At 28.7% G+C, this 25,054-nt stretch overlaps 1 protein-coding gene across 1 annotated transcript; it reads left to right on the forward strand.

The window, feature by feature from the left end:
• The first annotated feature begins 3,637 nt into the window (after positions 1 to 3,637).
• Positions 3,638 to 6,686, forward strand: LOC126681144 (ent-kaur-16-ene synthase, chloroplastic-like). Its single transcript, XM_050376558.2, has 8 exons — positions 3,638 to 3,713; positions 4,181 to 4,395; positions 4,490 to 4,599; positions 4,697 to 4,792; positions 4,892 to 5,107; positions 5,390 to 5,531; positions 5,617 to 5,862; positions 6,272 to 6,686. The coding sequence occupies exons 3-8, from the start codon at positions 4,538 to 4,540 to the stop codon at positions 6,575 to 6,577; spliced, it is 1,068 nt and encodes a 355-aa protein (XP_050232515.1). The 5' UTR covers positions 3,638 to 3,713; positions 4,181 to 4,395; positions 4,490 to 4,537; the 3' UTR covers positions 6,578 to 6,686.
• The last annotated feature ends 18,368 nt before the right edge of the window (positions 6,687 to 25,054 follow it).

Raw genomic sequence — 25,054 nt, forward strand, 5'->3', positions numbered from 1 at the left:
TCATAAATATCCATTGAAATATTAGAGAAATAAAAAAAAAAAATGCATTAGATTTTTGGCTTAATTTCTTAAAAAACCCCCATCTTGCATTTTTTTTTCCGTTTATACCCTGACCTTGTAAAAACACCATTTGTACCCAATTTTGAGTTTTTATATTTCATCTCTACCCAAAAGCATTAAATTGTACTCTTTTCATTTGAAAAAAAGTTTAAAATAATCCTTCATTTTTAACTTATATACGAATTAGATATTAATGTTATTAATAGTACAAAAATACCATCTTTTTCAAAAAATTAAAAATAATAATAATTTTTTTTAGTTTTTTTAAAAAATATTTCGAATTTTTTTTAATTTTTTCAACTTTTTTAAAAATATTTCCGACAAAAAAAATTAAAAATAATAATAATTTTTTTTAATTTTTTCAACTTTTTTAAAAATATTTCCGACAAAAAAAATTAAAAATAATAATTTTTTTTTTAATTTTTTATTATTTTATCAAATTAAAAAAATTAATTAATTATTTGGATGTATTTGATTATTTTTTTAAGTTTAAGGATTTATTTGTATATTTTAAAATAGAAAAAAGTATGTTTTAAACTCTTTTCCAAATAAAAAAAGTACAATTTAATGCTTTTGGGTAGAGATGAAATATAAAAATCCAAAATTGGGTACAAATGGTATTTTTACAAGGTCAGGGTATAAACGAAAAAAAAGTGCAAGGTGGGGTTTTTTTAAGGAATTAAGCCTAGATTTTTTCATTGAATAAGTGCATAAAAGATTCATAAATCAGATTTAAATAAGAATTTTTCGGTTTTTGTATCAGCTTAACCACATTCTCCGCAGACTCCTTTCTCTCTCTGTGTAGAAAATTCTAACTTTTTCTTTCAATGTTTTTTTTTTCCAAATATTAATATATAAAAAAATGATCACTCCATGAAAATAATGGGTGATTTTCACAAAGTTTTTGCATCCTTTACGGAATCAGTTTTGGTCATTCTTTAGCCAAAATCACCCTCCTAATTTTTTTTTTTTTTCAAATCTTCCCTCTTAAATTAAACAAATGGTTTTCTTATATATTATTAGTTTCATTTTCTGTTTTATTATATTAGTTTCATCTATTTTTTAAATGTGATTTATCTACTCTATACGGTCATTTTCAAGTGTAAAATTTTACATGCTACGAAAACTTAAAATTTCTTGCGTTTTCGCTTGGAGAATTTATTTAGGAATTTAAATTTTACAATTTGAGTTACTCTCTTATAATTATAAATTTAGAATTTTTTTTGTTATAATTATTTAGATCTATAAAATTTGTTCATTTAGCTAGATTTATTTTTTAAATCTAGATTTGAGAAGTTATATTGGATGACACATTATATTGTCAAAAAGTCCTAATTTGATGTATTATCTAGCTCAATTTTATAGGTAAGTTTGAAATTTTTGTAGATGTATGTTCATCATTAAAATGAAATCAATCTTTCGGCAAAGAGAAAACGTGGGTAAATATTTTAGACTTAACTGTAAAAAAAATACCAAACATTTGCGACTCGTTGCAATTTATAACCAAATATTTTAATTTTTATAGTAATAGCTAAATTATATTTTTTTATAATAATAGTAAAATTACACTTTTTGTATAGAAAACTGTGAATTTTTTTGAGTTTTTGCTACTTTTGTGATTTTTAATATATTATTATTCATCAAAAAATAATAATAGCCTAATATTTTAATTGAAAATAACAAATTTGGTCATCATTTTGGCTATCAATACAATAAAAAAATACAATTTAATTATTATTATAAAAATTAAAAAATTTAAATAAATTATAACAAGCCATAAAAATTTGGCTTTTTTTCACCATTACGCCAGCATTTTATATGTCACTCGTTTCAAATAGCTATATAAGTTCAACATCTACGCACTTTATTCCTTCACCTCTCACTCTTTTTTTTCTTTGCAACTAAATATGATGTTGCTTGTCACAAGCAGTGCTATAACACTTGCAAGTCAATCTAAAATATCTTCATCATCAAGTAAGTACATATCTTTAAATAGAGAAAGTAATAAGTGAAATTTCAGTTTAACTTCGACTTTATGTTAAAATATGGTTAATTATAATAAATGGTTTTTTTTTCTCATATTAATATATTTTGCTTATATTTTGCTTTAACAAAATCATGTTGGGTACATAATTAAATGGTCTAATAGTAAAATAAAGGCCAATTGATAAAAAAAAGGCCCAAACGTTTATCGGAAATTTAACTTATGTTCAAATCTTTTAAAAGTGTCCATATTGTCCTGAAATACGACTTTTTGTTCAAAAATGTCCATCTACTTAGAGGCACACGCAGCATACTTCGTCTCTCAGATGAACAAATGGACTTTTTTGAAACAAAAATCCGTACTTCGGAACGATATGGACACTTTTGAAAGGTTTGAACATAAGTGGAAATTTCTGTAAACGTTTGGCCTTTTTTTTTATCATTTAGCCTAAAATAATTCCGAATTTTTATGGGTTGTTATTTTATCCAAAAGTTTTAATTTTTGTAATAATAACCTAATTACAACATTTCATTGCAATGTTAGTCAATTTTTTTCCAATCAATTTAACTGTTTTAATTTTTAATTAAATTTATAAAAACTTATTTTTCAGAATTTTAAAATTTAACTTCTAATATTAAAAAAATAAAAAATAACTTTAAAATCTAATTATAAATAATCTGATTTTTTAGATAATTGAAGCAAAAAAAGAATTGAAGCTAAAAATAACCGGAAAAATCAAAACTAATAGGTATTGTATTGAGATTAAAAATTGAGAAAACTAAATTAATTGAAAAAATTGGCTTAAATTGCAACTAAAGGTTCAAATTAGACTACTGTTACAAAAATTAAGAATTTTGAATAAAATTACAACAATCCATAAACATTTGGATTAAGTTTACCGTTAGACCTAATCAAATTCATTTGGTTTGGTTAATATACACATTAAAATTTTGAGTATTCTTCTCTTGGTTAATTAGTTTTATGTGTCCTTTTCTTCTAAATAAGGTATGGAAAATGTAAATAACTCTTATTTCATGTCTGATATTTTGTTATGAGCAGAAAAATCTTATAAGGTTGCACGACTTCAGATAGTCAATACAATTTCTTCGGTAAGTTTTTAAAATATAGAGTTACAGTTCTTTTTTTTTATATAAATAAAACCTTATATTAAAAACTACATGCAGTGGTTAAAAAAAACTCCATTGCTCAAGAGTTTATATATGCACATTTAAAATAATTTTTGAACATCTAATAAACATGAAGTTTAATTAACCAGAATGAAGGAGATAAAACAAAAACAACAAGAAGCAGCAAGAATGCTAAACTATCAGCTTCTTCCTATGACACAGCATGTGTGGCTATGGAGAAGCCTATGCTTCCAGAATGCTTGGAATGGGATATCGGAATCAGCAATCAGAATTCCGACAGCGCGAGTAAATATATATATATATATATATATATATATATATATATATATTTATATATATATGTCTCTTACAAAATTTAATTTACAACTGCAATGAACAATAATTCATTTGTCTTTTATAATTAATTTCTATATTGTGAATTTCCATTTCCCGCAACTGCAATGAAGAAATATGTTTAGATGTCAATTGTTGTGCTTTAGGATTTCGTCTGCTACGATTAAACGGATACCCTATTTCTTCTGGTATGTACTTTAGATCTCTTCTTCGATTTTTTTTTAATAAGATTTAATGCCCAAAAACTTTCTAATTTTTAACCTCTTTTCAATTTACTCCAACGTTGTAAACCCCCAGTTATATCCAAATTCACACCTTTCACTTTCAATTTGTCCCCACAAAAGTACTAAATTGATCTCTTTTTATTAGAAAATATCAAAATAAATCATTTATTTTGAATTTTTCAAATGGAAAAGAGTTCAAATAAGTCATTTATAAGAGTTTTTTTTTTTGAATTTTTTTTAACGGGAAATAGTCTAATTTACAAAATTTGATACAATTGAAATTCAAAGGTGTGAATTTGGATACAATTGACGACTTTAAAACGTCGAGGTGAAATAAAAAAAGGGGTTAAAATATCAAAGTTTTTTAGATCATTAAGCGTTCTTATAAACATTAGAAGGTACGAGTATTGAAAATATTATTTCTCTTGTAGATGCACTAGCACAATTTTCTGAAGAAGAACATTTCTTCAGCTCAGTGAGTCCACAATTCAAAAGCACAAACACAATTTTAGAATTATTCAAGGCCTCAAAATTAACAATATACAAAAATGAACCTATTCTTGAGAAGTTAGAAGCTTGGACGGGTTCTTTTTTGAAAGAACAACAATTGTCTGGTGCCATTAAAGATTGTAAACTACATGAAGAGGTATGTCCAATAGATATTATTGGAATTTAATCGGCATTATATATGTCGTTATTGAAATCTAATGTTTCTTCTGCAATTGCGCTATTTCTTATAGGTCGTTCATGCTTTAAAATATCGTTACGACAGTTTGGAATTTCTTGAAATGAGGTGGGCTATAGAGCAACAAAAAACAAACAGTGTTCAACATCTAAAAACATCTTCTGGGTACGTGAGATTTGTTGATTTATAATTAAATCATTTCAGATATCATGTTGCACAATATTAATCTTACACATTTGTACCTTTTGGACACTGCCAACAGTATTAATGAAAATAATAATGAATTATTGGCATTAGCAATCCAAAGATATAACTTCTGCCAATCGTTATATCAGAAAGAATATAAAGATCTTGAGAGGTATGTATTTAGAGGTTCATGATTTTTTCTTGATAAAAAGAGAGTAAGAAAGTTGGATATTTTTAATTAATTCATGTACATATACATATATCTATGCAGATGGATTAAAGTTTGCAGATTTGATGAATTAAAATTTGCAAGGGTTATGCTACTTTATTGTTACTACCCCAACACTGCGGTCATTGTTCCTCCTGAGTTAGCAGATGCTCGAATCTCTATTGCCAAAAATTGTATTGTAGCTACTGTTATTGATGATTTATTTGATGTTGGTGGTTCCATGGAAGAATTGGAAAATCTTGTTCAATTAGTCGAACGGTACTCTACTTTTTTTTGTTCCTCTCGACTTTCTGTCTAGTTTAGTTAGCTACCGTTATCGACTGTATTACAAGCTTTTCGATTCTTATATATCGATATTACAATATATATCCAATAATATAACTCGCCCCAAGTCATGCATAATTTAGAAACTTTAAAATTTTAACCTAGTCTTAAAAACAAGTATCGTGTCCAAGTTATATGTTTATTTTTGTTTCCATTCTACACTGGTTATTGATAACTCCAACGCTAATTAAGATTACATAAAATGCTAACTTATAGATGGGGTGAAGCTTCAACAATCGGCTACTGCTCTGAGAAAGTTGAGATTATATTTTCAGCATTTGAAGACATGATCAAGGAGTTAGACGTCATTGCTTTCAAACATCATGGAAGAAGTGTTGAGCATCATTTGGTCAAGATAGTAAGAGTTGTGCATGCAAAATTTTTTATTTGTATATTTTATATATGTAAAATGTAATAATTTTGAAAATATGATCTTGTTGCAGTGGCATGAATTGCTCAAGTCTATGATGAAAGAAGCTGAATGGACAAGAGAGAATGCCACCCCATCGCTAAATGAATATCTGGAAAATGCATACATTTCTTTTGCATTAGGTCCAATATGTCACATAACAACCTATTTTCTTGGGATAACATTACCTGAGGAAGTAATGACAGGGTCGCAAATATATGACCTATTTAAGTATGTTAGCCTGGTTGGACGACTTCTCAATGATCTCAAATCTTTCAAGGTACCAAGAAACAACTTTAGTTTATTTGCTGGTTAAAATTATGAATTGTATCAAATCTTTATTATATATTTATATTATTGAAAAACTTTAATTTAAATTAAAATGGTACTAAAAACTTATTTTATTTTATATAATAGTAGGTCAATTTTTTTTATATCAAAATACCCTATGTTGTTGGAAATATATTTTATGAAAGCTCAATGTCAGATGAAGATTGGTTTGGTGATTGATATGACAAGTAATGTGACAACATATTTGCTAATTATATTTCACTTGTTTCCTAATTAAAATATAGAAAAATAATTTGATATCAATAAGAATTTTTACCCTCAGACTTTTTATTAACACACGTGCTTTTATCTTAAACTTATATCTAATGCATACAAATTTTATTGTTGTAAATTCAAAGAGAGAACGCGAACAAGGAAAATTCAACAGTGTATCACTACGTGTACTTCATAGTCAAGGAAGCATGACTGAAGAAGAAGCTCTTAAAGAAACAAAAAGAGACATCGAGATGTATAGGAAAGAATTGTTGCGACTTGCGGTGCATAAGGAAGAGAATTCGCTTCCAAAGATTTTTAGGGATTTCTTCTGGAAGTTCGGCAATGTAATGCACTATTTTTATATGGACAATGATGGCTACTCAAATCCCAAAGATGAAATGGAAAATGATGCAAACTCGATATTATGGGAACCGATTTCTACTCCTTAACGGGTGGTTCAAAGCAATTGTCTTTCAATTTTCAAGATCAATAATACTTAAGTTTTATGTTCAAATATGTTTCACTTCTTGCACCACTTATTGAAAATGATACTTTTAACTAGTTATATTTTGGTACGTTTACAAATCGTCGGAAAACACATTAAGCTACTAGGCAAAAAAACCCTTGGAATCGCCCCCAAAAGTCCTCTAAGAAAACCCTGAAAGCCCCAACAAAGCTGATGTGCGCCCATAGAGCACTGGTTGCGCGATCGCACAGTATGTTTGTGTGATCGCATAGTATGCTGTACTGTTGCACAGTCCCAGAGTTCGCCCTCCGAGCCTTCCCGACCTACTTCTGATATTTAAAAACATTGCAAACACGCTAAATTTTATACCAATGCGTTCGCACAATTTTGGAGTTCGCTCTCTGGGCTTTTCCACCTATTTTCAATACTTAAAAACACTACAAACACGCTTAATTCAATACCCACAACACGTGATTAACACCTTGATTAATTGAGGAATAGTCGAAGAAACAGAGTTAGAAACAAGAAAATCGAACGAAGAGACGAAACTGAAGTTTGTCGCACCACTGTCGCCTCAAGCAAGCAGGTGGGTATATCTAAACCTAAAAAAGTGAGGTTTCTGGGCATTTGGTTTCAAATTATAAGATTTTGATAGTATTGGTTGAAGTGCGTTTAAGTATTAGTTCAATCATGCACTTTAATTCAATTTCTTAATCAGTCGTATGTATCTTTTAAGGAAACGAATTCCAAATTTTATGTAACTTTATCCAAAAATTCAATAAAATTTAAAACGCATAAAAATTAGATTTAAAACGCATAAAAATCTAATTTTTATGCACATCCGTCGTATATTTTATTTTTAATAAATCATTAAAAATTTATTAGATCTAAATCAGCCCTACTTGATAAAATTTCTACATCCAAATTCTATATAACTTTAACGATGTCTTCTTAATATTATATTGTGAATATTGAGACTAAAAATATTCGCTCGGGACTTATAAATTATTTTATTTCTATTCCAAATTAAAATTTTAAACTCCTATAATCATAATATATTTTTAGGGACACTTATAAATTAAATATATCTTTAAATTTAATTTTGTACTCCCGTCTAATAAAATATTCGACATTTGGCATAATTTAATCCCTTAATTTACGGGATGTTACAATTTTTTTATACTGATGTGTGTGACGATCGTCCAAAAACTTGACGATTGTCTAAACTCAAATTTTTAAACAATCCTCTGGCAGGCAGATCGCGTCCAAACCATTTTATTTTAATTTCTTTACACTTAAAATATTGAACTTTCTTGATATCTTTGGGATTTTAGCTATCCATTCAAATCCTAACTTAATTATGGCTAAACTGGTGCCAAAACGCCTATGATCCAGTCAGTAGCGGATCCAGAAATTTATATAGTGGGGTCTATTGTAAATTAAAAAAATTAATTATAAATATATCTAAAATTTTAATTAAATGATAATAAATAGTTGTTTATAATTGTCATCAATGAATTTTAATATTCTAAAAATATTATATAATTACATCGTCACGTACACTATTAATTATATATACTTTAAAAGAATATTTAAAAGATCATTTAAATACATATAACTCATTTTTATTTTGTTATTCATTTTTCATTAACTTCATTGTGTAAAAGCTCACTCTATGTAAAATTAACGTCAATTTTAATACTAAATATAACAATGAATACACTATGAGATCTAATTATAATTTTTTTATACTGAATATATATATATATATATATATATATATATATATATATATATATATATATATATAAATAAATATATATAAAATAAAATTTAAATAAATAATTGAGTTAACTTATATTTTAAACTTTAATAAAATTAATAAATAAAAATATGTATATTTTGATGACTTTTCTTTTGTTATAATATTGATATGTATAAAGTTATTTTTATCATTTCATGGACTAACTTCATTAAAATTTGTTGAGTCCTAATTTTATTAATATTTAAAAGGTGGTAGACTAAATTAGAACCAAGTAGTATTAATTTACTAATTTTGCATATGTAAGTAAAAATTCTTTTCTGAAAAAAGGACCCCACCTTTATACATGTAGATCATCATATTGAATCATACTAAAATCTCATCAAATTTTACGACTACACTTACGTGATTCGTCACTTCATACGTCGATCGTCAGAATATGGAATGGAATTTTATATTTTTCTCCATTTAAAACAATTTTATATTTTATATTTTTCTCCACGGCGTTATTCTGATAATTTATTCTTGTTACCTCTCTTTTACATGTAACCCTTTCTTAACCTATTAGGCTAATGGCGAGTGAGTTATACTTTTTAAATTCCGTTCATCCGAAGATTTTTATCTTTATTTTTAGTAATAAAGGGACAAAACAAAAATAAATAAATAAATAGGAGGGATGCACAAAAAATGTAAAGTGCAGAGCCTTTAGTATGGATTATGGCCATTTTGTTTTCAAAATTGCTGGCTTTATTGTCCACATTAGTAGCTAGAAACAAAAAATAAATATAATTTCAGGAGCTGAGATTTTGGACGTCAAATTTGAAAAGAATGGAAGATTTTCATTCCACATAATGTTTAAATATCCAGGGCCTTTTAGATACAATGGAGTCAAACAAGCAAATAATAAAAGAACTAGTTGCATAGAACAAACATACCTACTCTATGTGATCATGAATAACTTGTAATTTTTCTCATCAAATATAAATTTTATAATATACGCTATTTTATTCATTAAAATTTTATAAAATAATACACTATTTTAGATACTTGTATATTTCATATATTTTATATTTTATACTATAATGATAGGTGCATCTATGGCTAATGAGTCTTGTTGGTAAAAATAAAGACTATAAAGTCCGGATATCGTACCCACAGAAAAAGCTCTAAAGACAACCAGTTAAGGAACTCAATTCGAATATCCGAACAGATAATTTTTGTTTGTTTTGTAATTAAAAGACAGAAATTAACAATTGTAATTTAAAGTGACTAAAGCTGTAATTCAAACGGTGTTTTAACAATAATGGGAAAAGCAGGGATTATTAATCTTCGTTATGCTGTTTACTTGATTTGGGTTATGGATTGTATTGTTCTGATGAGGTTCGAACTAATCTAAAGCACCTAAAATTCTCTCTCGAGCAATTACAGGCAAAAGCATTAAACTCACTAATACTAGATTAGTTATTCACTCTCGCACAATGATTAACCTATGTATAAATCAATTTAATAGTTGTTAAGCAAATTCAAAGAACCCGCACTCGTTAATTCACTCTCGCACAATTAACTCCTGCGTTCTTAATTATATTGTTCTATTCCAATTTTACTCTTGAGCTAAAACTAAAACAAATGGCATAGACTAAGTGATCAATTTAGGCTAAGCGTTAAGCACAATAATTAAAACCCATCAAAAACAAAAAACCCATAAATCCAATTCAATTAAACAGGCATAATTGCGATTAATAATCCCCAACGAAGGGTTTAGCTAGACATAATAATGAAATAACTAAAAACAATAATTAGCGAATTCATTCTGCGATTAAATAAATACTGAATTATGAAATTAATATCAATCGTACCTTGTTTGAAGTAATCTAATAATGAACAATGAAAATCCAGCGATAATAATGAAGAACGAATACTAAAATTGTAATAAACTATATTCTAATCTCAAAAACAAAGTCGCGAACCCTAATACAATGATTAAGAAAGGTATATATACTAAGTTTTCTTCTAATCTTCGAGCTCTATGAAATTCCCAAAATACCCAGGTCTTTTCTTGTCAATCAGGGGCCAAAACGTCATATTTATTGGCCGAAATCGAAGAGAGCACGACGTGCAAGGGGCCAGGGCACGTCGTGCCCTCCACATTACACCCCCGCACGACGTGCACAGTCAGACCGCACGTCGTGCGGTTCCATTTTTTTATAGGCACGTCGTGCCCTATGCCGTGCAATGGCTCGCCAAAAAGCCTGGACTCCCTTGGCTGACATGCTCTCAACGTGCACTGTAGGTGCACGACGTGCACTCATAGATTTTGGCTCCAAACCTTCAATTCTTGCTTCAAACGCTTCCCGAGTCTTCCGCAAGTGCAAAATCACTCTAATAAGCTCAAAAACCCATCCATTTACATGCATGTACCTGAAACGCTTGGACATAACAGTAAGAACCAAAACTAACACGATTTTGACATTAAATATGCAATAAAAAGACCTGAAAGTACCTAGAAAATAGGAGTATTTCTACGCACATCAAGTCTGTATGTGATTATTACTGATGGCTTCCTTTATTTTTTCCCCTTGGGATAATGATGCATGCTAATTTTGTTATTTTTGAGGTTTGACCGTTAGAAGTTATTTTTTCAATGAAAAATTTGTTTTTAAGTTAATAAAAAACAGCTTTTAGTTTGAAGTTTTCGAGTTTTTTTTCCCACAAACGGCATCAATTGATAGAATCAGCCTTTCGATTCGTTTGTAGCTTGCAAAATAGGGTAGAAACTAACTGGATGTGTTTGTCCGATTAACTGTCCGTACTAAAGTCAGTTTAGCTTTGAGCAGCGTTTTTAGTATATGAATCTAATTGTGTTCTTAGGCATATCTCAATCTCTTTATATATTAGTTGAGAGAATACCGAATAGACTTCGAATAAAAAAGTGATTCCTATTTAGTAGGGATTGAGCTTGAATAGGAAAGAGTTTCTTTATTCAAGAGAAAGTCTTATTCATAAATTAATATCTTCCTGAATAAGCTTATCTTCCTAAGTTGCAGTTTGTGTCTGAATAGAAAAGATATTCTGTAGATTCGGTCTTTAGGAAAGCCCTTAGGCGATGCGCTTTTTGCGAGTCATCAGGGATAGCGGTTCATCTGGAATTCGGCTAATTCTTCCTTTAGACTTGGCGAATCTCATGGATTCGGTTACCGATATTATCGGGTTCTTGTACTTCGGGCGAGAATTGGTGTTCTCCCGGAGGGTATATCTCATGAGACTCGGTTCTATTGTAGTTATGATAGGATTCGGTTTCCATCCGTTACGATCGTATTAATTATATTATGTAAATATATTATTAATTTTTTATTGATATAATATGTTAATTATATTATTAATTATATTATGTTAAGTTAAGTTTTATTGATATAATTATTTATTCATAATAAAATATTAATAAAATCATTTTCAAAAATAAAAAATATATATTCTGAGTAACTAAAAAAAACTCCCAATAAAATATAAGAACCAAAATTGTAACTTTTAAAGGGATTATAAGAGTATGGGTGGCAACATTAAAGTTATTTTTAGCCTTTTCCCTTATTTTATTGAACAACATGGGATTGTCAGTCAAACAAATTAATCTTTTATAACTAAAAATAATTAAACATCGTGTTTCACACGTAACTCGTAATATTAATCGTCAAATAATTACTATTATTTTTGTAATGGATTAAAGCAATTAAATTTATATATAATTAAGAATTATTTCTATAATTATATATAAATTGTATTTAAGTATAGAATATCAAATAAAAAATAAAGTGGTAGTTCATTAGAAATAATTTATTTTAATATAGGAAATGAAAATAAAAATATCAAATAAAAACAAAAATAGTAATTTATTAGAAGTAATTTATCTTAATTAGAATATTAAATGATTAAATAATAATTAAAATAGTAATAGTTAAATATTTATAATAATTAATTTTAGTTAATATTCTAAACAATTATCTTAATATAATAATATAAGTAGTTTATTTTAATTAATACTATAACTCAAATAATTGTTTCAATAATTTTTTAATTAATAATTATAGTTTATAATGTATAAAGGACCTTAATATAAATGTGTCTATTCTTCATTTGTGCTTTTATATATAATAGAGATGATATATTCCGCATAATATAAGGGTCGAGTATATAAATATCCACTACAAGAAATTTGATTTTTGAGAAACATCAGTCGTCGTTATGAAAACTCAAAATATGGGTGTTAAAAAAAATTAGCAACGATAAACGTGGTTGTACATGTTGGCGTAGTGTAATGGATTTCATAACGACGTTTTTAGTATTAGTCATTACTATATCTTTTACAAATCTATAAGATTGGTTGCTAAAAGATATTAATAATAAAAGCAAATAAATTATAGACCCTTGAAGTATATCATAATTAACAGTTTAATACCTCTTGTTTCAAAAGTCTACTTAGTGGTCCCTCAGTTTTAATCCCGTTAATTGAGAGATCCTTCTACTAATTTGAGAGACCAAATCGTTTAACGGCTTAAAACTCGGATATTTTTTTTTGGATAAATGATTATTGAATTAGCTCAACCACAAAGCAGTTTAAAACTCGAATATTAAATCATTTAAAAACTAGGGACCAAATCGTTTAATAAAATTAAAAGTGAGGGACGAAATCGTTCACAAAACTAAAGTGGGGTACCAAATCGTTTGAAAATAAATGTCGAAATCAACAGAAGGACCTAATAGTTAATGGAATTAAAACTGAAAGACCATTAAGTAGACTTTTGAAACAAGAGGTATCAAACTGATAATTATGGTATCTGCTCTAATAATAATAAAAATTTGTTATTAAAACATTATAATATTAATAATTATTTTAATATGTTATATAACTTTATATAGAATATTTTTTTTATTTTTATAATTAAAATAAAAATATTGTTAAATTTTAATATTTTAATATTTTTCACTTTTTCATTTACATATTACATAAAAGTAAAAAATTACTTTTATAGTTAAAGGAGGTTTTCTTTTATAATGAGAGTGCATCACTTTCATTTCATTTATTTTCAGTGCGAGATTTTAATTTTTCCTTCTTCTTTTAGCAACGGAATTATTTGTCGTTGTGAAATGGTAAAGCATAATGACATGATTAATCGTTGTAAAATAACTAATATTTAAAAGCGGCAAAAATTAAATTAATAGCTTTTAATAAAGACTTTATTAGGCGTTGTAAAATAATTATATTTAAAAACAATATTGAAATAGTCATTATAAAAAGTATATATATTATAACGATTTTAATAGTCGTTGTAAGGGACCGTTATCAAAAATCACTTTTCTTGTAGTGACCCTAAAATAAGGTTTGGTTTTCATATAGACATCACAAAATTTTTTGTGCAAAAATCTCTCAGAAAATTTAAATGTTTACATTTATGTCAATACCTAAAAATAACCATAATTTTAGCGAAGAAAGACAATATTATCCCTTATATGTGTCAACATTTCATTGGTCTCTATTTGAGTCGGTAAAATATTGGCATGGAAAATAAATTGTTTGATTTAACCAACCCATCGACCACCATCTCCGGCCGGCCATCGACCACCGCGTCTGGCCGAATTCCGGTGACCGGCCACACCTTCCTGATTGATGGTCAAAAATTGTTAACCAACGGTTAATGTAAGTCAAACTTCAAAAAAAAATATTAAAAATAAATATTTTGCTCTTGCCATGACTTGAACCAATGGCTTACAACCGACCCTCTAATAATTACTACTCAATAAATTAATAATTCTAATAATTAATCAAATTTTAAGTAACCAATTTCAATATTACGTCTTATAAAGTATTCAATAAATTAATAAATTTTAATTCATCATGTATATTAATTATCTGAGGATTGTATTGATGTCTATGACCATATGCTTTACCAATAAGACAAAGTGTGTTGTTGTTAGTTTTTACCATGTATATATTATATGCAATATACTTACATCAACTTTGACTTAAATTTACTTTCAGCAAAATATCAATTATTTTTTACTTAACATGTTTATTTTTAGTATCATAAATTTTAAATTAATTTAAATAATCTATTATAAAATTATAATCAAATAATTAAAAATTATAGTTTATATTGAGTTTTTGTTAATTCTAAGTTTATATTAAGTTTAGTTTTATAATAGGGTTAATTGCAAATTTATACACGAACTTTACCCTAATTTGCAATTACAACATAAACTTTGAAACTTGGCAATGTTAGTAACCAACTTTACACTTTTGGTAAATCGATACACCAAACACGAAAAACACTAACGTGGACATTGTAATATACTGCCATGTGTCGTTGGGTGATTGGTCGGTGTACCAATTTGCCAAAAAATGAAAGTTGGTTACTGACATTGCCAAGTTTTAAAGTTTATGATGTAATTGCAAATTAGGGTAAAGTTCGTGTATGCATTTGCAATTAACCCTTTATAATATAACCAACTAATATTTGTTGATTTATAATAATATATTATTTATGCTTATTTATTGACATTTAATAATCAGAGATTGAGTTTATAGAATTTTTTTATCAAAGGTTGAATTTAAAATTGATTTCAATCTTTTTTACATGTAGAGATTGAATTTATAATCAATTTATATTTGTGAGTTGATATATGGTTATAAAAATTTAGAATTAACAACGAGTTTATACATGGTTACAAAAATATATTTTAAACTAATAATTGTATATTTAAAATATAAAGTTGACAACGAGTTGATTAATAGTTATATGAACATTTATTTTTTTTACTTTATAATTAAATTTTTGATATTATAGATTTCAAATATATTATAAAATTTATATTTAAATTATAAAGTCCACTAAAAATTGATATATTTTCATATGAACACATGATAAAATTATAAATTTATAATTTAAATATAAAGTTGACAACGGGTTGATTAATAGTTACATAAACCTTCAATTATTTCTTTATAATTTTATTTTTAATATTATAGATTTCAAATAGATTATTTATAATAAACTATTTATTTTAAAATTTATAATCCGTATAAAAATTGTTTTCATTTTTAAATTTATTTCTGGTTGACAATAGATTTACATTTAGTTTACATGCAATCTTATACATTACTAAAATAAACGTATATATATTATAAAGAATAAATAACGACAACAAATATGTCATGCCATGGTGGCAAGGCTCAAGAGAAATTATATTATATTTAATTATTTTAATATCTAACCACTAGAGCTGATCGTTGACCGAGCAATTGATCGTTCTCCGGCAACCGACCACCATTTACCGTGCTGGATAACGACCGTGTCCGCCGGTGACCGACCATCGTCCACCGCTCGAACCGACCACTGTCCACCGCTCAAGCGACCACTCTTATGTAGACAAATCATTTCTATTTGGTCAGACCATTTTTGGTCTAGCCGCCAAATAATTCCTTACTCATTAACTCTTAATAAAGGGTAAAATAGGTCTAAAAATATTTAGAAGTATAAGTTAAAATAAAAGTTGAAAAACCAACCGGCGGACTTTGCACTAAATGTTGTTTTAGTCATTAACGTATATTTTTATATAAAAAAATGAAGCATATAATGCAATTTCTTCATAATATAATTGTTTAAGAATTACGGGCGTTTTAGATACAATGGAGTTAAACAAGCAAATAAAAAAGGAACTAGTTGCATGGAATAAACCTACCTACTCTATGATAATAAAAGTATTATTATTTTATCTAACAAATTGAAATGGGTAGTCAAACAAATCAATTTTTTATAGCAAAAAACAAATTAAGACGTATTTAGCACGTATCTTATAATATGACTCGTGAACTTAATAATGATAATTATATTTAAATTTAAATGCTTTAAAAGTCACAAACTTTCGTGTGTTTTTGGTGTTTAATACGAAATTTTACTTTCGGCATATAAATATATAAACTATTTAATTTTTACAATAATAATACGGACACCATTTTGACATAAAATGACACCGTTTTTGACCTAAAACAGCACCAATTTTGATCTAATACAACACTGCTTTTTAAAAAAAAAATGAAAATATGGTCATATGCAAAAATTAGATAATTCGTGCATTTAAATGCCAAAATTAAAAGTTCATGTTAAATATCAAAAACATACAAAAACTGGTGACTTTTTGTGTATTTAAGCCGTATATTTATTATGAATTAAAGTAATTCTATTTATATTAATTTTAAATTATGTTTATAATTATAAATTAGTTTAAGTATAAAATAGGGTTAAGGTGCCAAAATGACCCAAATATTTACTCTCCGACTCACCTGCCTGCCTAATGTCTTTCGAGTCTAAAAATGACCCTAACGTTAACAAAGTGAAACAAATATACTCTTCATATAACGGTAGCGTGTCTGAACGTTAACTCGGATGATATGGCATACAATTAATTAGCCGTTGCCCTAATATTTTTCGAGTCTCAAAAATGACCCTAATGTTATCATAATATAACCCTAATGTTAATAAAGTGGAACAAATATACCCTATGTCTAATGGTGGAGGGTATATTTGTTCTACTTTAATAAGGTTAGGGTCATTTTTGAGATTCGGTGTTGTGAGATTAGTCGCAGCGGAATAGCATAAAATAATTAGGAAATCAAGCTTATGGCAAAATATAGAATCGAACTAAAAACAAACACAAGATTTACGTGGTTCGTCAATTACAACTCCACGGGCAAAGGAACGAGTTTTATTCACTAATAGATGAAGAATACAAAAGAACGGTAGAGATTTTTCTAATGCCCAAACCTAACAATAAACCCAAATAATGCTTTGGTCGTACTAATCTGCCTCACACCCTTAAATTATACAAGCCATGAGCTTGTCTATTTATAGTGTTCTAAATAGGTCAAAAGAATAAGAAGTTCAAATCCGAAAAGAATTTAGACTTCCTTTTCCTACACAAACCCAATAAAGACATAATCAACATCCAATACATATTAGGATGAATTAAAGTCCTAAACTAATTAGAATTTTAGGAACAATCCTAACAATCTCCCCTTTAACTAGAATTCTCTTGCATCTTCAATAAATTAGAATGACAACCAAACTCCACCTTCTCCACTTCACCATAACAGGTTACTACAATTGAGAAATTCCAAACAAGCCCAAGAACGTCTTGAACTTGCAAAATGATACAATAGATAAATCAAATAACTTATCAACCAATTGGCACGCAGTTGCGAATTTGTTGGCCTTGATCTTGGCTATGTCATCAGTAGAATCTGACGAAAGAGACGAAGTCGTAACTGATCCATCAATCTCATACAAACGACCAACTCTATGAGCTTTCAATAACACCACAGCATCTTTCACAATATCCAAAACCCCATTCCTGCCATAAAACTCATATCCACAAATTTCTAAAGTAGATAGAGAGATAAGATTCTTACGCATTTCGGGAACATGTCGAACGTCGGTGAATGTTCTAACTTTTCCATCATGCATCTTGATCTTGACTGAACCAATGCCCAAAATTCTGCAAGTTCGACCATTGCCCATAACTACAACTCCACTATCAACTATGTTGTAGTCGGAAAACCAATCGAAATTGGCACAAATGTGATATGAACAACCCGAATCTGCATAAAATTTTGAACTTACAGATTTCTGCTGCACTTTTGGACCAAGCCGGTTCTCTGGGTTAAACCGGTTGTAGAACCGGCTCCCCCTAAAACCTGAATCTCTACTCCAAACTGCTAACACATCTTCATGGTCCTCATCTGATTCATCTTCAACAATATTGGCTTGAACGTTAGGCTTTCGGTAGTTTTTGCTTTTTGGATTTTTCCAACAATCAATCTTTAGATGCCCCTTCTTCTTGCAATAATTACAAGTAGAGTTTTTGTGTTCCGGACACTTGTTATCGTAATCTGTCTTCATGCTAGTACTGATTGTAAAGGCAGTATCAGACATTTGACTAGCATTCCCCATTAGCTCCTTATCCATTAACTCCTTCGAAAATAGGGCAGATTTAACTCCCTCAACAGAAAGCGTATCATGATTAAATATTAAATTTTCACGAAATTGCTTATAATCAGAAGGTAATGAACGAAGCAACATAAGAGACAGATCTTCTTCATCATATTTAATATCCAGACTCTCCAAATCCATTATAATGGAATTGAATTCCCCAAGGTGTGTTTTCAAAGACGTACCTTCAGCCATATGGAGCATATGTAGACGATTTTTGACAACAAGTTTACTGGTGAGATTTTTCTTCAAGAACCGTATTTCAAGTTTCTTCCACAAATCCAAAGCGGATTTTTTGCGTAGAACTTCACGCAAAATATCATCAGATAAACATAGTCGGATGGTAGATAGAGCTGTCTCATCCAAATCTTCAATCTCGTCTTCAGTCATCTTCTCTAATAGCTTCTCCTTCTCCAGTAATGCTTTTCGCAATCCAGCTTGTGTTAAACAGTCACGCATCTTGATTTGCCATAAGACAAAACTCTTACTCTTAGTGCGATCAAACTTCTCAATTTCAAATTTTGTCATAGCCATATCAGAAAATTTCCCAAATAAATCCGAAATCAGAACTGTCGCTCCGATACCACTTGTTGTGAGATTAGTCGCAGCGGAATAACAGAAAATAATTAGGAAATCAAGCTTATGGAAAAATATAGAATCGAACTAAAAACAAACACAAGATTTACGTGGTTCGTCAATGACAACTCCACGGGAAAAGGAACGAGTTTTATTCACTAATAGATGAAGAATACAAAATAACGGTAGAGATTTTTCTAATGCCTGATAGGAGTATTTTACTCCTATCTTTAGTGTCGTTTCCGCATGCTTTATTAACGTTTTATCACGGTTTTATGGTATTTCGAATGCCTTATTACGTGTTTTAGTATTTCAGGTACTTAGGAGCATTGCGGAAGCATTTTGGTGCAAAAGTTGGAAAAGACGACAAAAGCGATGCGGAAGCTCATTTGCAAATCTGAAAAGCTGACCCCTGGGCACTAATTGACCAATTTGGACTAGCTAGAAGCCTCAAATGAACTTGTTATCTTCATGAAAGTTAAAGTAGACGTCCTAAGCTTTCCAAAGGTTCAAGAATCAACTCAATCGGACATTTCTACATCGAGTTACGAAGGTTTGAAGATCGAGATCCAGAGCAGAAAATGGCAGCTCGAATCAGGCTCTTCATTAAGCCCAAGGAGCTCTATTCGAGCTTGGGCTTGCTGGAATGGGGAAATCTTATTTCAAGATGCAACAAGGCTTTATTAATTTGCTATTTTGGGCCCAACACTTGTGTAAATGAATGTTTGTCTTTTTCCTTCTTTTGTAAGTACTATATAAGGAGCCTTTTCTCTATTTTAGGGATAAAAGATTTCCCTAGACTTTATTCTATGATTGTACTTTTAAATCTTCTCCTAATTTTAGAAATCCCTAAATTTTAGTCCCAGATTTTTATATTTCCATCATTGTTGAGATCTTTGAAGCTTCATTGAATGAACAAGTTTTATTTTCTATTACAACTCTTATTTGTGGGTTTTTCATCTTCTTGTAAGTACTCTTTAACCATGCCTTCCATTTATCATTTTGTTAATTTAGCTCTTGGTATGTGTAACTAATCCCCCATGTTTGGGGGTTGAGATGATTTCCTTCTTGTTATGTTAAATGGTATGTTTGATTGGTTAAATGCTTGTTCTAATTCTAGTTCCTAATGCTTGTGTTAGCCTAGCTATCTAATGCATGATTTAGTGTTTGCTTGACTCATTGAGAAATGGTTAGGTGAATAGACTTTGGAATTAGAAGCCTAGATTGTAATACCACGAGAGTGGATTAGGATTTAGGTGACCTTGAGTTTGTTGATTAATTGATGTTGGGTAATTGGTTTTGTTTAGTATCATGAGAGTGAGTTAGGCATTAATTGATTACTTGATGATTGATTTTGTCGTTCTTAGAGGCTCGAGAGAGCGGGAACGGTGCGCTAGGCACAACTCGGCCCTTGCTAGATACCAATTCATCCATTACTATGTATGCATGACCTAGGAATGATTTCAACCCCTAGACATCTTTTACTTATTGATTAAACTCGTTCTTATTATAGTTGCTTGAATTGTTAGTTTAATTGTTTAGTTGTTCAGTGCCTATTTAGTGTTAATCTTACTTGAACTTCAACCATTCGTGTTTCGCTAAACGAATTGAATCGCAACTAAAGTTCATTCTCATCAATCGCTCTAGATTCACTCCTCGTGGGATCGATTCCGACTTCCGGATTATTACAAGTTGCGCTTTTTGCTCAACAATGCCCAAACCCAACAATAAACCCAAATAATGCTTTGGTCGTACTAATCTACCTCACACTCTTAAATTATACAAGCCATGAGCTTGTCTATTTATAATGTTCTAAATAGGTCAAAGGAATAAGAAGTTCAAATCCGAAAAGGATTTAGACTTCCTTTTCCTACACAAACCCAATAAAGACATAATCAACATCCAATACATATTAGGATGAATTAAATTCCTAAACTAATTAGAATTCTAGGAATAATCCTAACATTCGGAAAATATTAGAGGGCCATGTGAGACATAGTGTAAACATTAAGATCATAAAATATCAAATAACAATGAAGTTCAAGGGTTTATCTGGATGAAGATTTCAAGATAAAAGATCTTGGATCTTTAAATTTTTTATTAGGAATTGAAGTAGTAAGGTCCGAGGCAGGAATCAACATGTGTCAAAGGAAATATGTCTTGGACTTGCTTTAAGAAACTGAATTCTTAGGATCCAAGCGAGCCTCCACTCTGCAGAAACAAAGTTGATCAAAGAAGTTAAATTTACTGCCTATTCTGATACTACAACATAAAGAAACTTATATCTATGGTGCAACAAACTAGATTGCTCCTTTTCAGTTTAACAATTGTCTCAGTTTTTAGATTGTCTTGCTGAGATTTACTATGCTGCCATCTCCAAAATAGTAAGATATTTGAATAAATCACTTGGACATGGGTTGGGTTGTTCTTCCCAGCAGCTAATTCACATCAAATGAAAGATTTTTCAAATTCAGACTGGGCCGTCACATGCCTTGATATTAGGAGAACAATCACATGCTTCTATATTTTTTCTTGGAGAAGCTTCAGTTTCATGAAAAATAAAAAAACAAGCACTCCAAGGAATACTAAAATTAGCAACAAATATTTTGCTGCTAATAGTGCTAAAATTGTTGCTATTGACATATAACAACAATATAAATTATAGCATGTTGCTGCTAATAAAACGTTGTCTTAAGTTTTTGACAATAAAATTTTCTATAAAATACTGCTATAGCTTAACTAATGGGAGACTTTTAAAATTATTGATGCAAAATGTTATTTTAGCAGCAAAAAAACTTAGCTGTAAAATTATTATTACCAAATCAGTATTTTTTATAGTGAACCCGCATTATCTAAGTCTAGTGAAGAGGCGCCGCAGAATATAGGACATTAGCAAATATTGCTTGTGATCTTCAATGGATTCATTATTTGTTGAGAGACTTATAAGTTGATTTAAGTTCAGGTACAATGATCTACTGTGACAGCCAATCTACATGACACATAGCACACAACACAGTACTTTTTTTTTTTTTTTTTTTTTAACAGAGGTAGATATAAAAAAGAAAAAATTACAATTAGCTAAAAAAATTATAAACCAAAGAAAAAAGTATTACGAAACCCACACAACACAGTACTTCATAAGAGGATCAAGCATACAAAAATAGGTTGTCACTCTTTAATGAGAATTTTGGTAATTTGTAGCCTCAATTCCAAATTCAGTCATTTTGTCATCTTTTTTAGATTATAAAAGGCCATAATATAAAAGGTGAGATTTTATTTGCAAATTTTTTAGACGTTGGAATTTAATATGCCTGTCACATCTATACTATATATAAAAGCACAGATCGAGAGGGGGACAGACAAATTTACTGAATAATTCTTTTCAGTTTACTACTAAATAAAGGTATTATAGTCATTAACTAATTAGTTATTTAATTAATCACTATTGTAATTAAAGTTCTAATTAGAATAGGTAGCTAAATTATCTCCAACCTCCAAATTAATAGGAATACCTATCTTTTAGTTTGATTGAACTATAAAATTAAATTTCCATCTTATATTTTTAAAGATATTATTAATAAAATTAAGTTAATTATTTAATTATGGTTATTATAAAACCAAAAGAGGAATAAATTCAGCATGGAAAAAAATTTAATAACCGGATATATTATATTTACTTTTACTATTAATTATAAATAAAAAATTGATATAATTATAATAAATTTATTAATATGTTCATTGAGTAGTTACGCTACGAGCCACGTGCATAGCACGTAATGCGAAACTAGTATGCAAAAAATGGCTGAAAAAACGATTTGGGCTACAACATGCGAAAATAGAAAAGGTTAGGATTTATTTCATAACATTTTAAACGTTAGGCTTAAATCGCAAAAAAAAATGAAACGTTAAGCTTTATTTTGCTAAAACCCCTAAATAAAAAGAGTATGTGAGGTATTTTTGAATGATTAAGTCAAAAATAAAATTTACATCAAAAATTTACAAAAGTACTCCTTGGAGAGTCATAAAAAAATATACTAAAATTATTGGAGTATTTTTTGACAAAAAATTGTAAATAAAATTAAATTTTTTGAGAGAATATATAATTTCGCCTACGGGCTCTAAATAATGGAATTCAAAGAAGGACGAAGTAAACAAAAAAATAAACAAATGAAATAAACAAAACATACAAAGTTGAAGAACGTTATAATAATTGTATAATTTACCATTGTTAATTAATGGCGAGAGAGTCTCAGTAGAGGTGGTCATGACTCATGAGCCGAGTTGAACTATAAACTGGCCGGAACCGGCCCGGTTAAATACGGTCCGGAACCAGTCAAATTCTGAACCGTGACTAAATCAGCCCAGTATCGCTGGGAGGCAGATTCGGTTCGGTTCATATTTTTGGAACTAGATCCATCGATTAATTTGATTCCAAACCGTAGGCTCCTGTTTCACCGTTTATTTTTTAAAATAAATACTTTAAATTATTTTTTATTACACACACACACACACATGATTGTTTATTAATATATAACATATTATATTTATTATGATATATACTATTATATTTATATTTATATTATTTATTTGTTTATTTTCAATATATATTAATTTTTAATTCTTTTAAATACTAATCACTAATTTTAATTTATTTTTATAGCAATATATAATCATATCAACCATATATAAATAATTAATTATCAAAATATATGATAAATTAAATATAGGTTTTAATTTTAAGTATAATTAATCATTTATTTTAAGTAAAATTTCAATTTTAACTTGATTTAAGAACTTTAAATTTTTTTAAAATTTTTTAACTGTCAAAATCGGAATCGTGAAACGGAACCGGCGGATTCCAAATCGATATGAAACTGCCTAAAGAACTTAGGACCGGTTCAAATATTCCTTGAACCGTGATCCGGCAGCTTCGAACCAAACTGCCGGTTCATGAACATGGCCACCTCCAAATCTTACTTTTTAAGTTCCATCCAACGAAAGATATTTTTTATCCCTGTCTTCAGTAAAAAAAAAGGAACGAAACAAAAAAAAACAATTAAATAGAGGCAATGTAAGAAAATTGTGAACTGCAGACACTTCAGTATGGTTTATGGAAAATTTGTTTTCAAAATTGCCGGCTCTATTGTCTACATGTGTAGCTAGGAACATAAAATGATAATTTATAATTTTAGAAGCTGATCGAGATGTTGAACGCCAAACTTTAAAAAAAATTGAGAATTTTTTAATAATGTAATAGGGGTCATTTTACTGTACCAGTCAAGTTTAGATACCCAGGATTTTAAGACTGTCAAATTATTTTGTATTTAATTAATCCAATCGTTGATTGTTTTACCTGTAACCTAATAAACCTGTAACAACAAGAGTAAATTACTCTAAAACCCCTCATGTTTGTCATAATTCACAGTTTTGATATCTTTTGTTTGAAAATCAAACGATTTGGTATTTCAGTTTTGATTTTTTTTTTAAACTATAAGGCACTTTTGTTAGTTCCATTAATAATTTGATATTTACTTTCATACGATTTGGTACCTTAGTTGTAATTATATAAACATTTTGGTACCTCACTTTTAATTATATTAATGAGTTGGTACATGTTTCAAACGATTTGTTACCTCACGTTTCATTTCGCTAACGATTTGGTACCTACATTTAATAGAAGGGCTTTATAGTTTATAAAATCAAAGCTGAGGCACCAAATCGTTTAATTTTCAAATAAAGGGTACCAAACTGTGAATTATAACAAATATTTGGGATCTTAGAATAATTTGCTCAAAAAAAAATAATCCTTATCAACTTGTTAACCATTATAATTAATTTTGATTTATTGTCAAACAAATCAAAAATTAATGTTTTTCATACAAGTTTTACATTTAACATACACAGTAGGTAGATTTATAATAAGATAAAATTTATAATTTTGTCGTAAATAGAAATCGACTGCTAAAATCTCAGGTATTAGAATATACATATATAATTTTATGAACGAACATATATTAAAAAGTCATAAGAAGTAGTAAAACTCGAGTACTCTAGCTAACCCTCTTTCGAGAAAAAAATATGTTTA

The sequence above is a fragment of the Mercurialis annua genome, linkage group LG5, assembly GCF_937616625.2.
Source record: "Mercurialis annua linkage group LG5, ddMerAnnu1.2, whole genome shotgun sequence".
NCBI lineage: Eukaryota > Viridiplantae > Streptophyta > Magnoliopsida > Malpighiales > Euphorbiaceae > Mercurialis > Mercurialis annua.

Excerpts from the sequence above, each read along its gene's own strand:
- LOC126681144 (XM_050376558.2), top strand. The coding sequence starts at position 4,538 with ATGAGGTGGGCTATAGAGCAACAAAAAACAAACAGTGTTCAACATCTA. Across the intron at positions 5,108-5,389 it reads CTTGTTCAATTAGTCGAACG|ATGGGGTGAAGCTTCAACAA; the intron begins GTACTCTACTTT and ends GCTAACTTATAG. Across the intron at positions 5,863-6,271 it reads ATGATCTCAAATCTTTCAAG|AGAGAACGCGAACAAGGAAA; the intron begins GTACCAAGAAAC and ends GTAAATTCAAAG.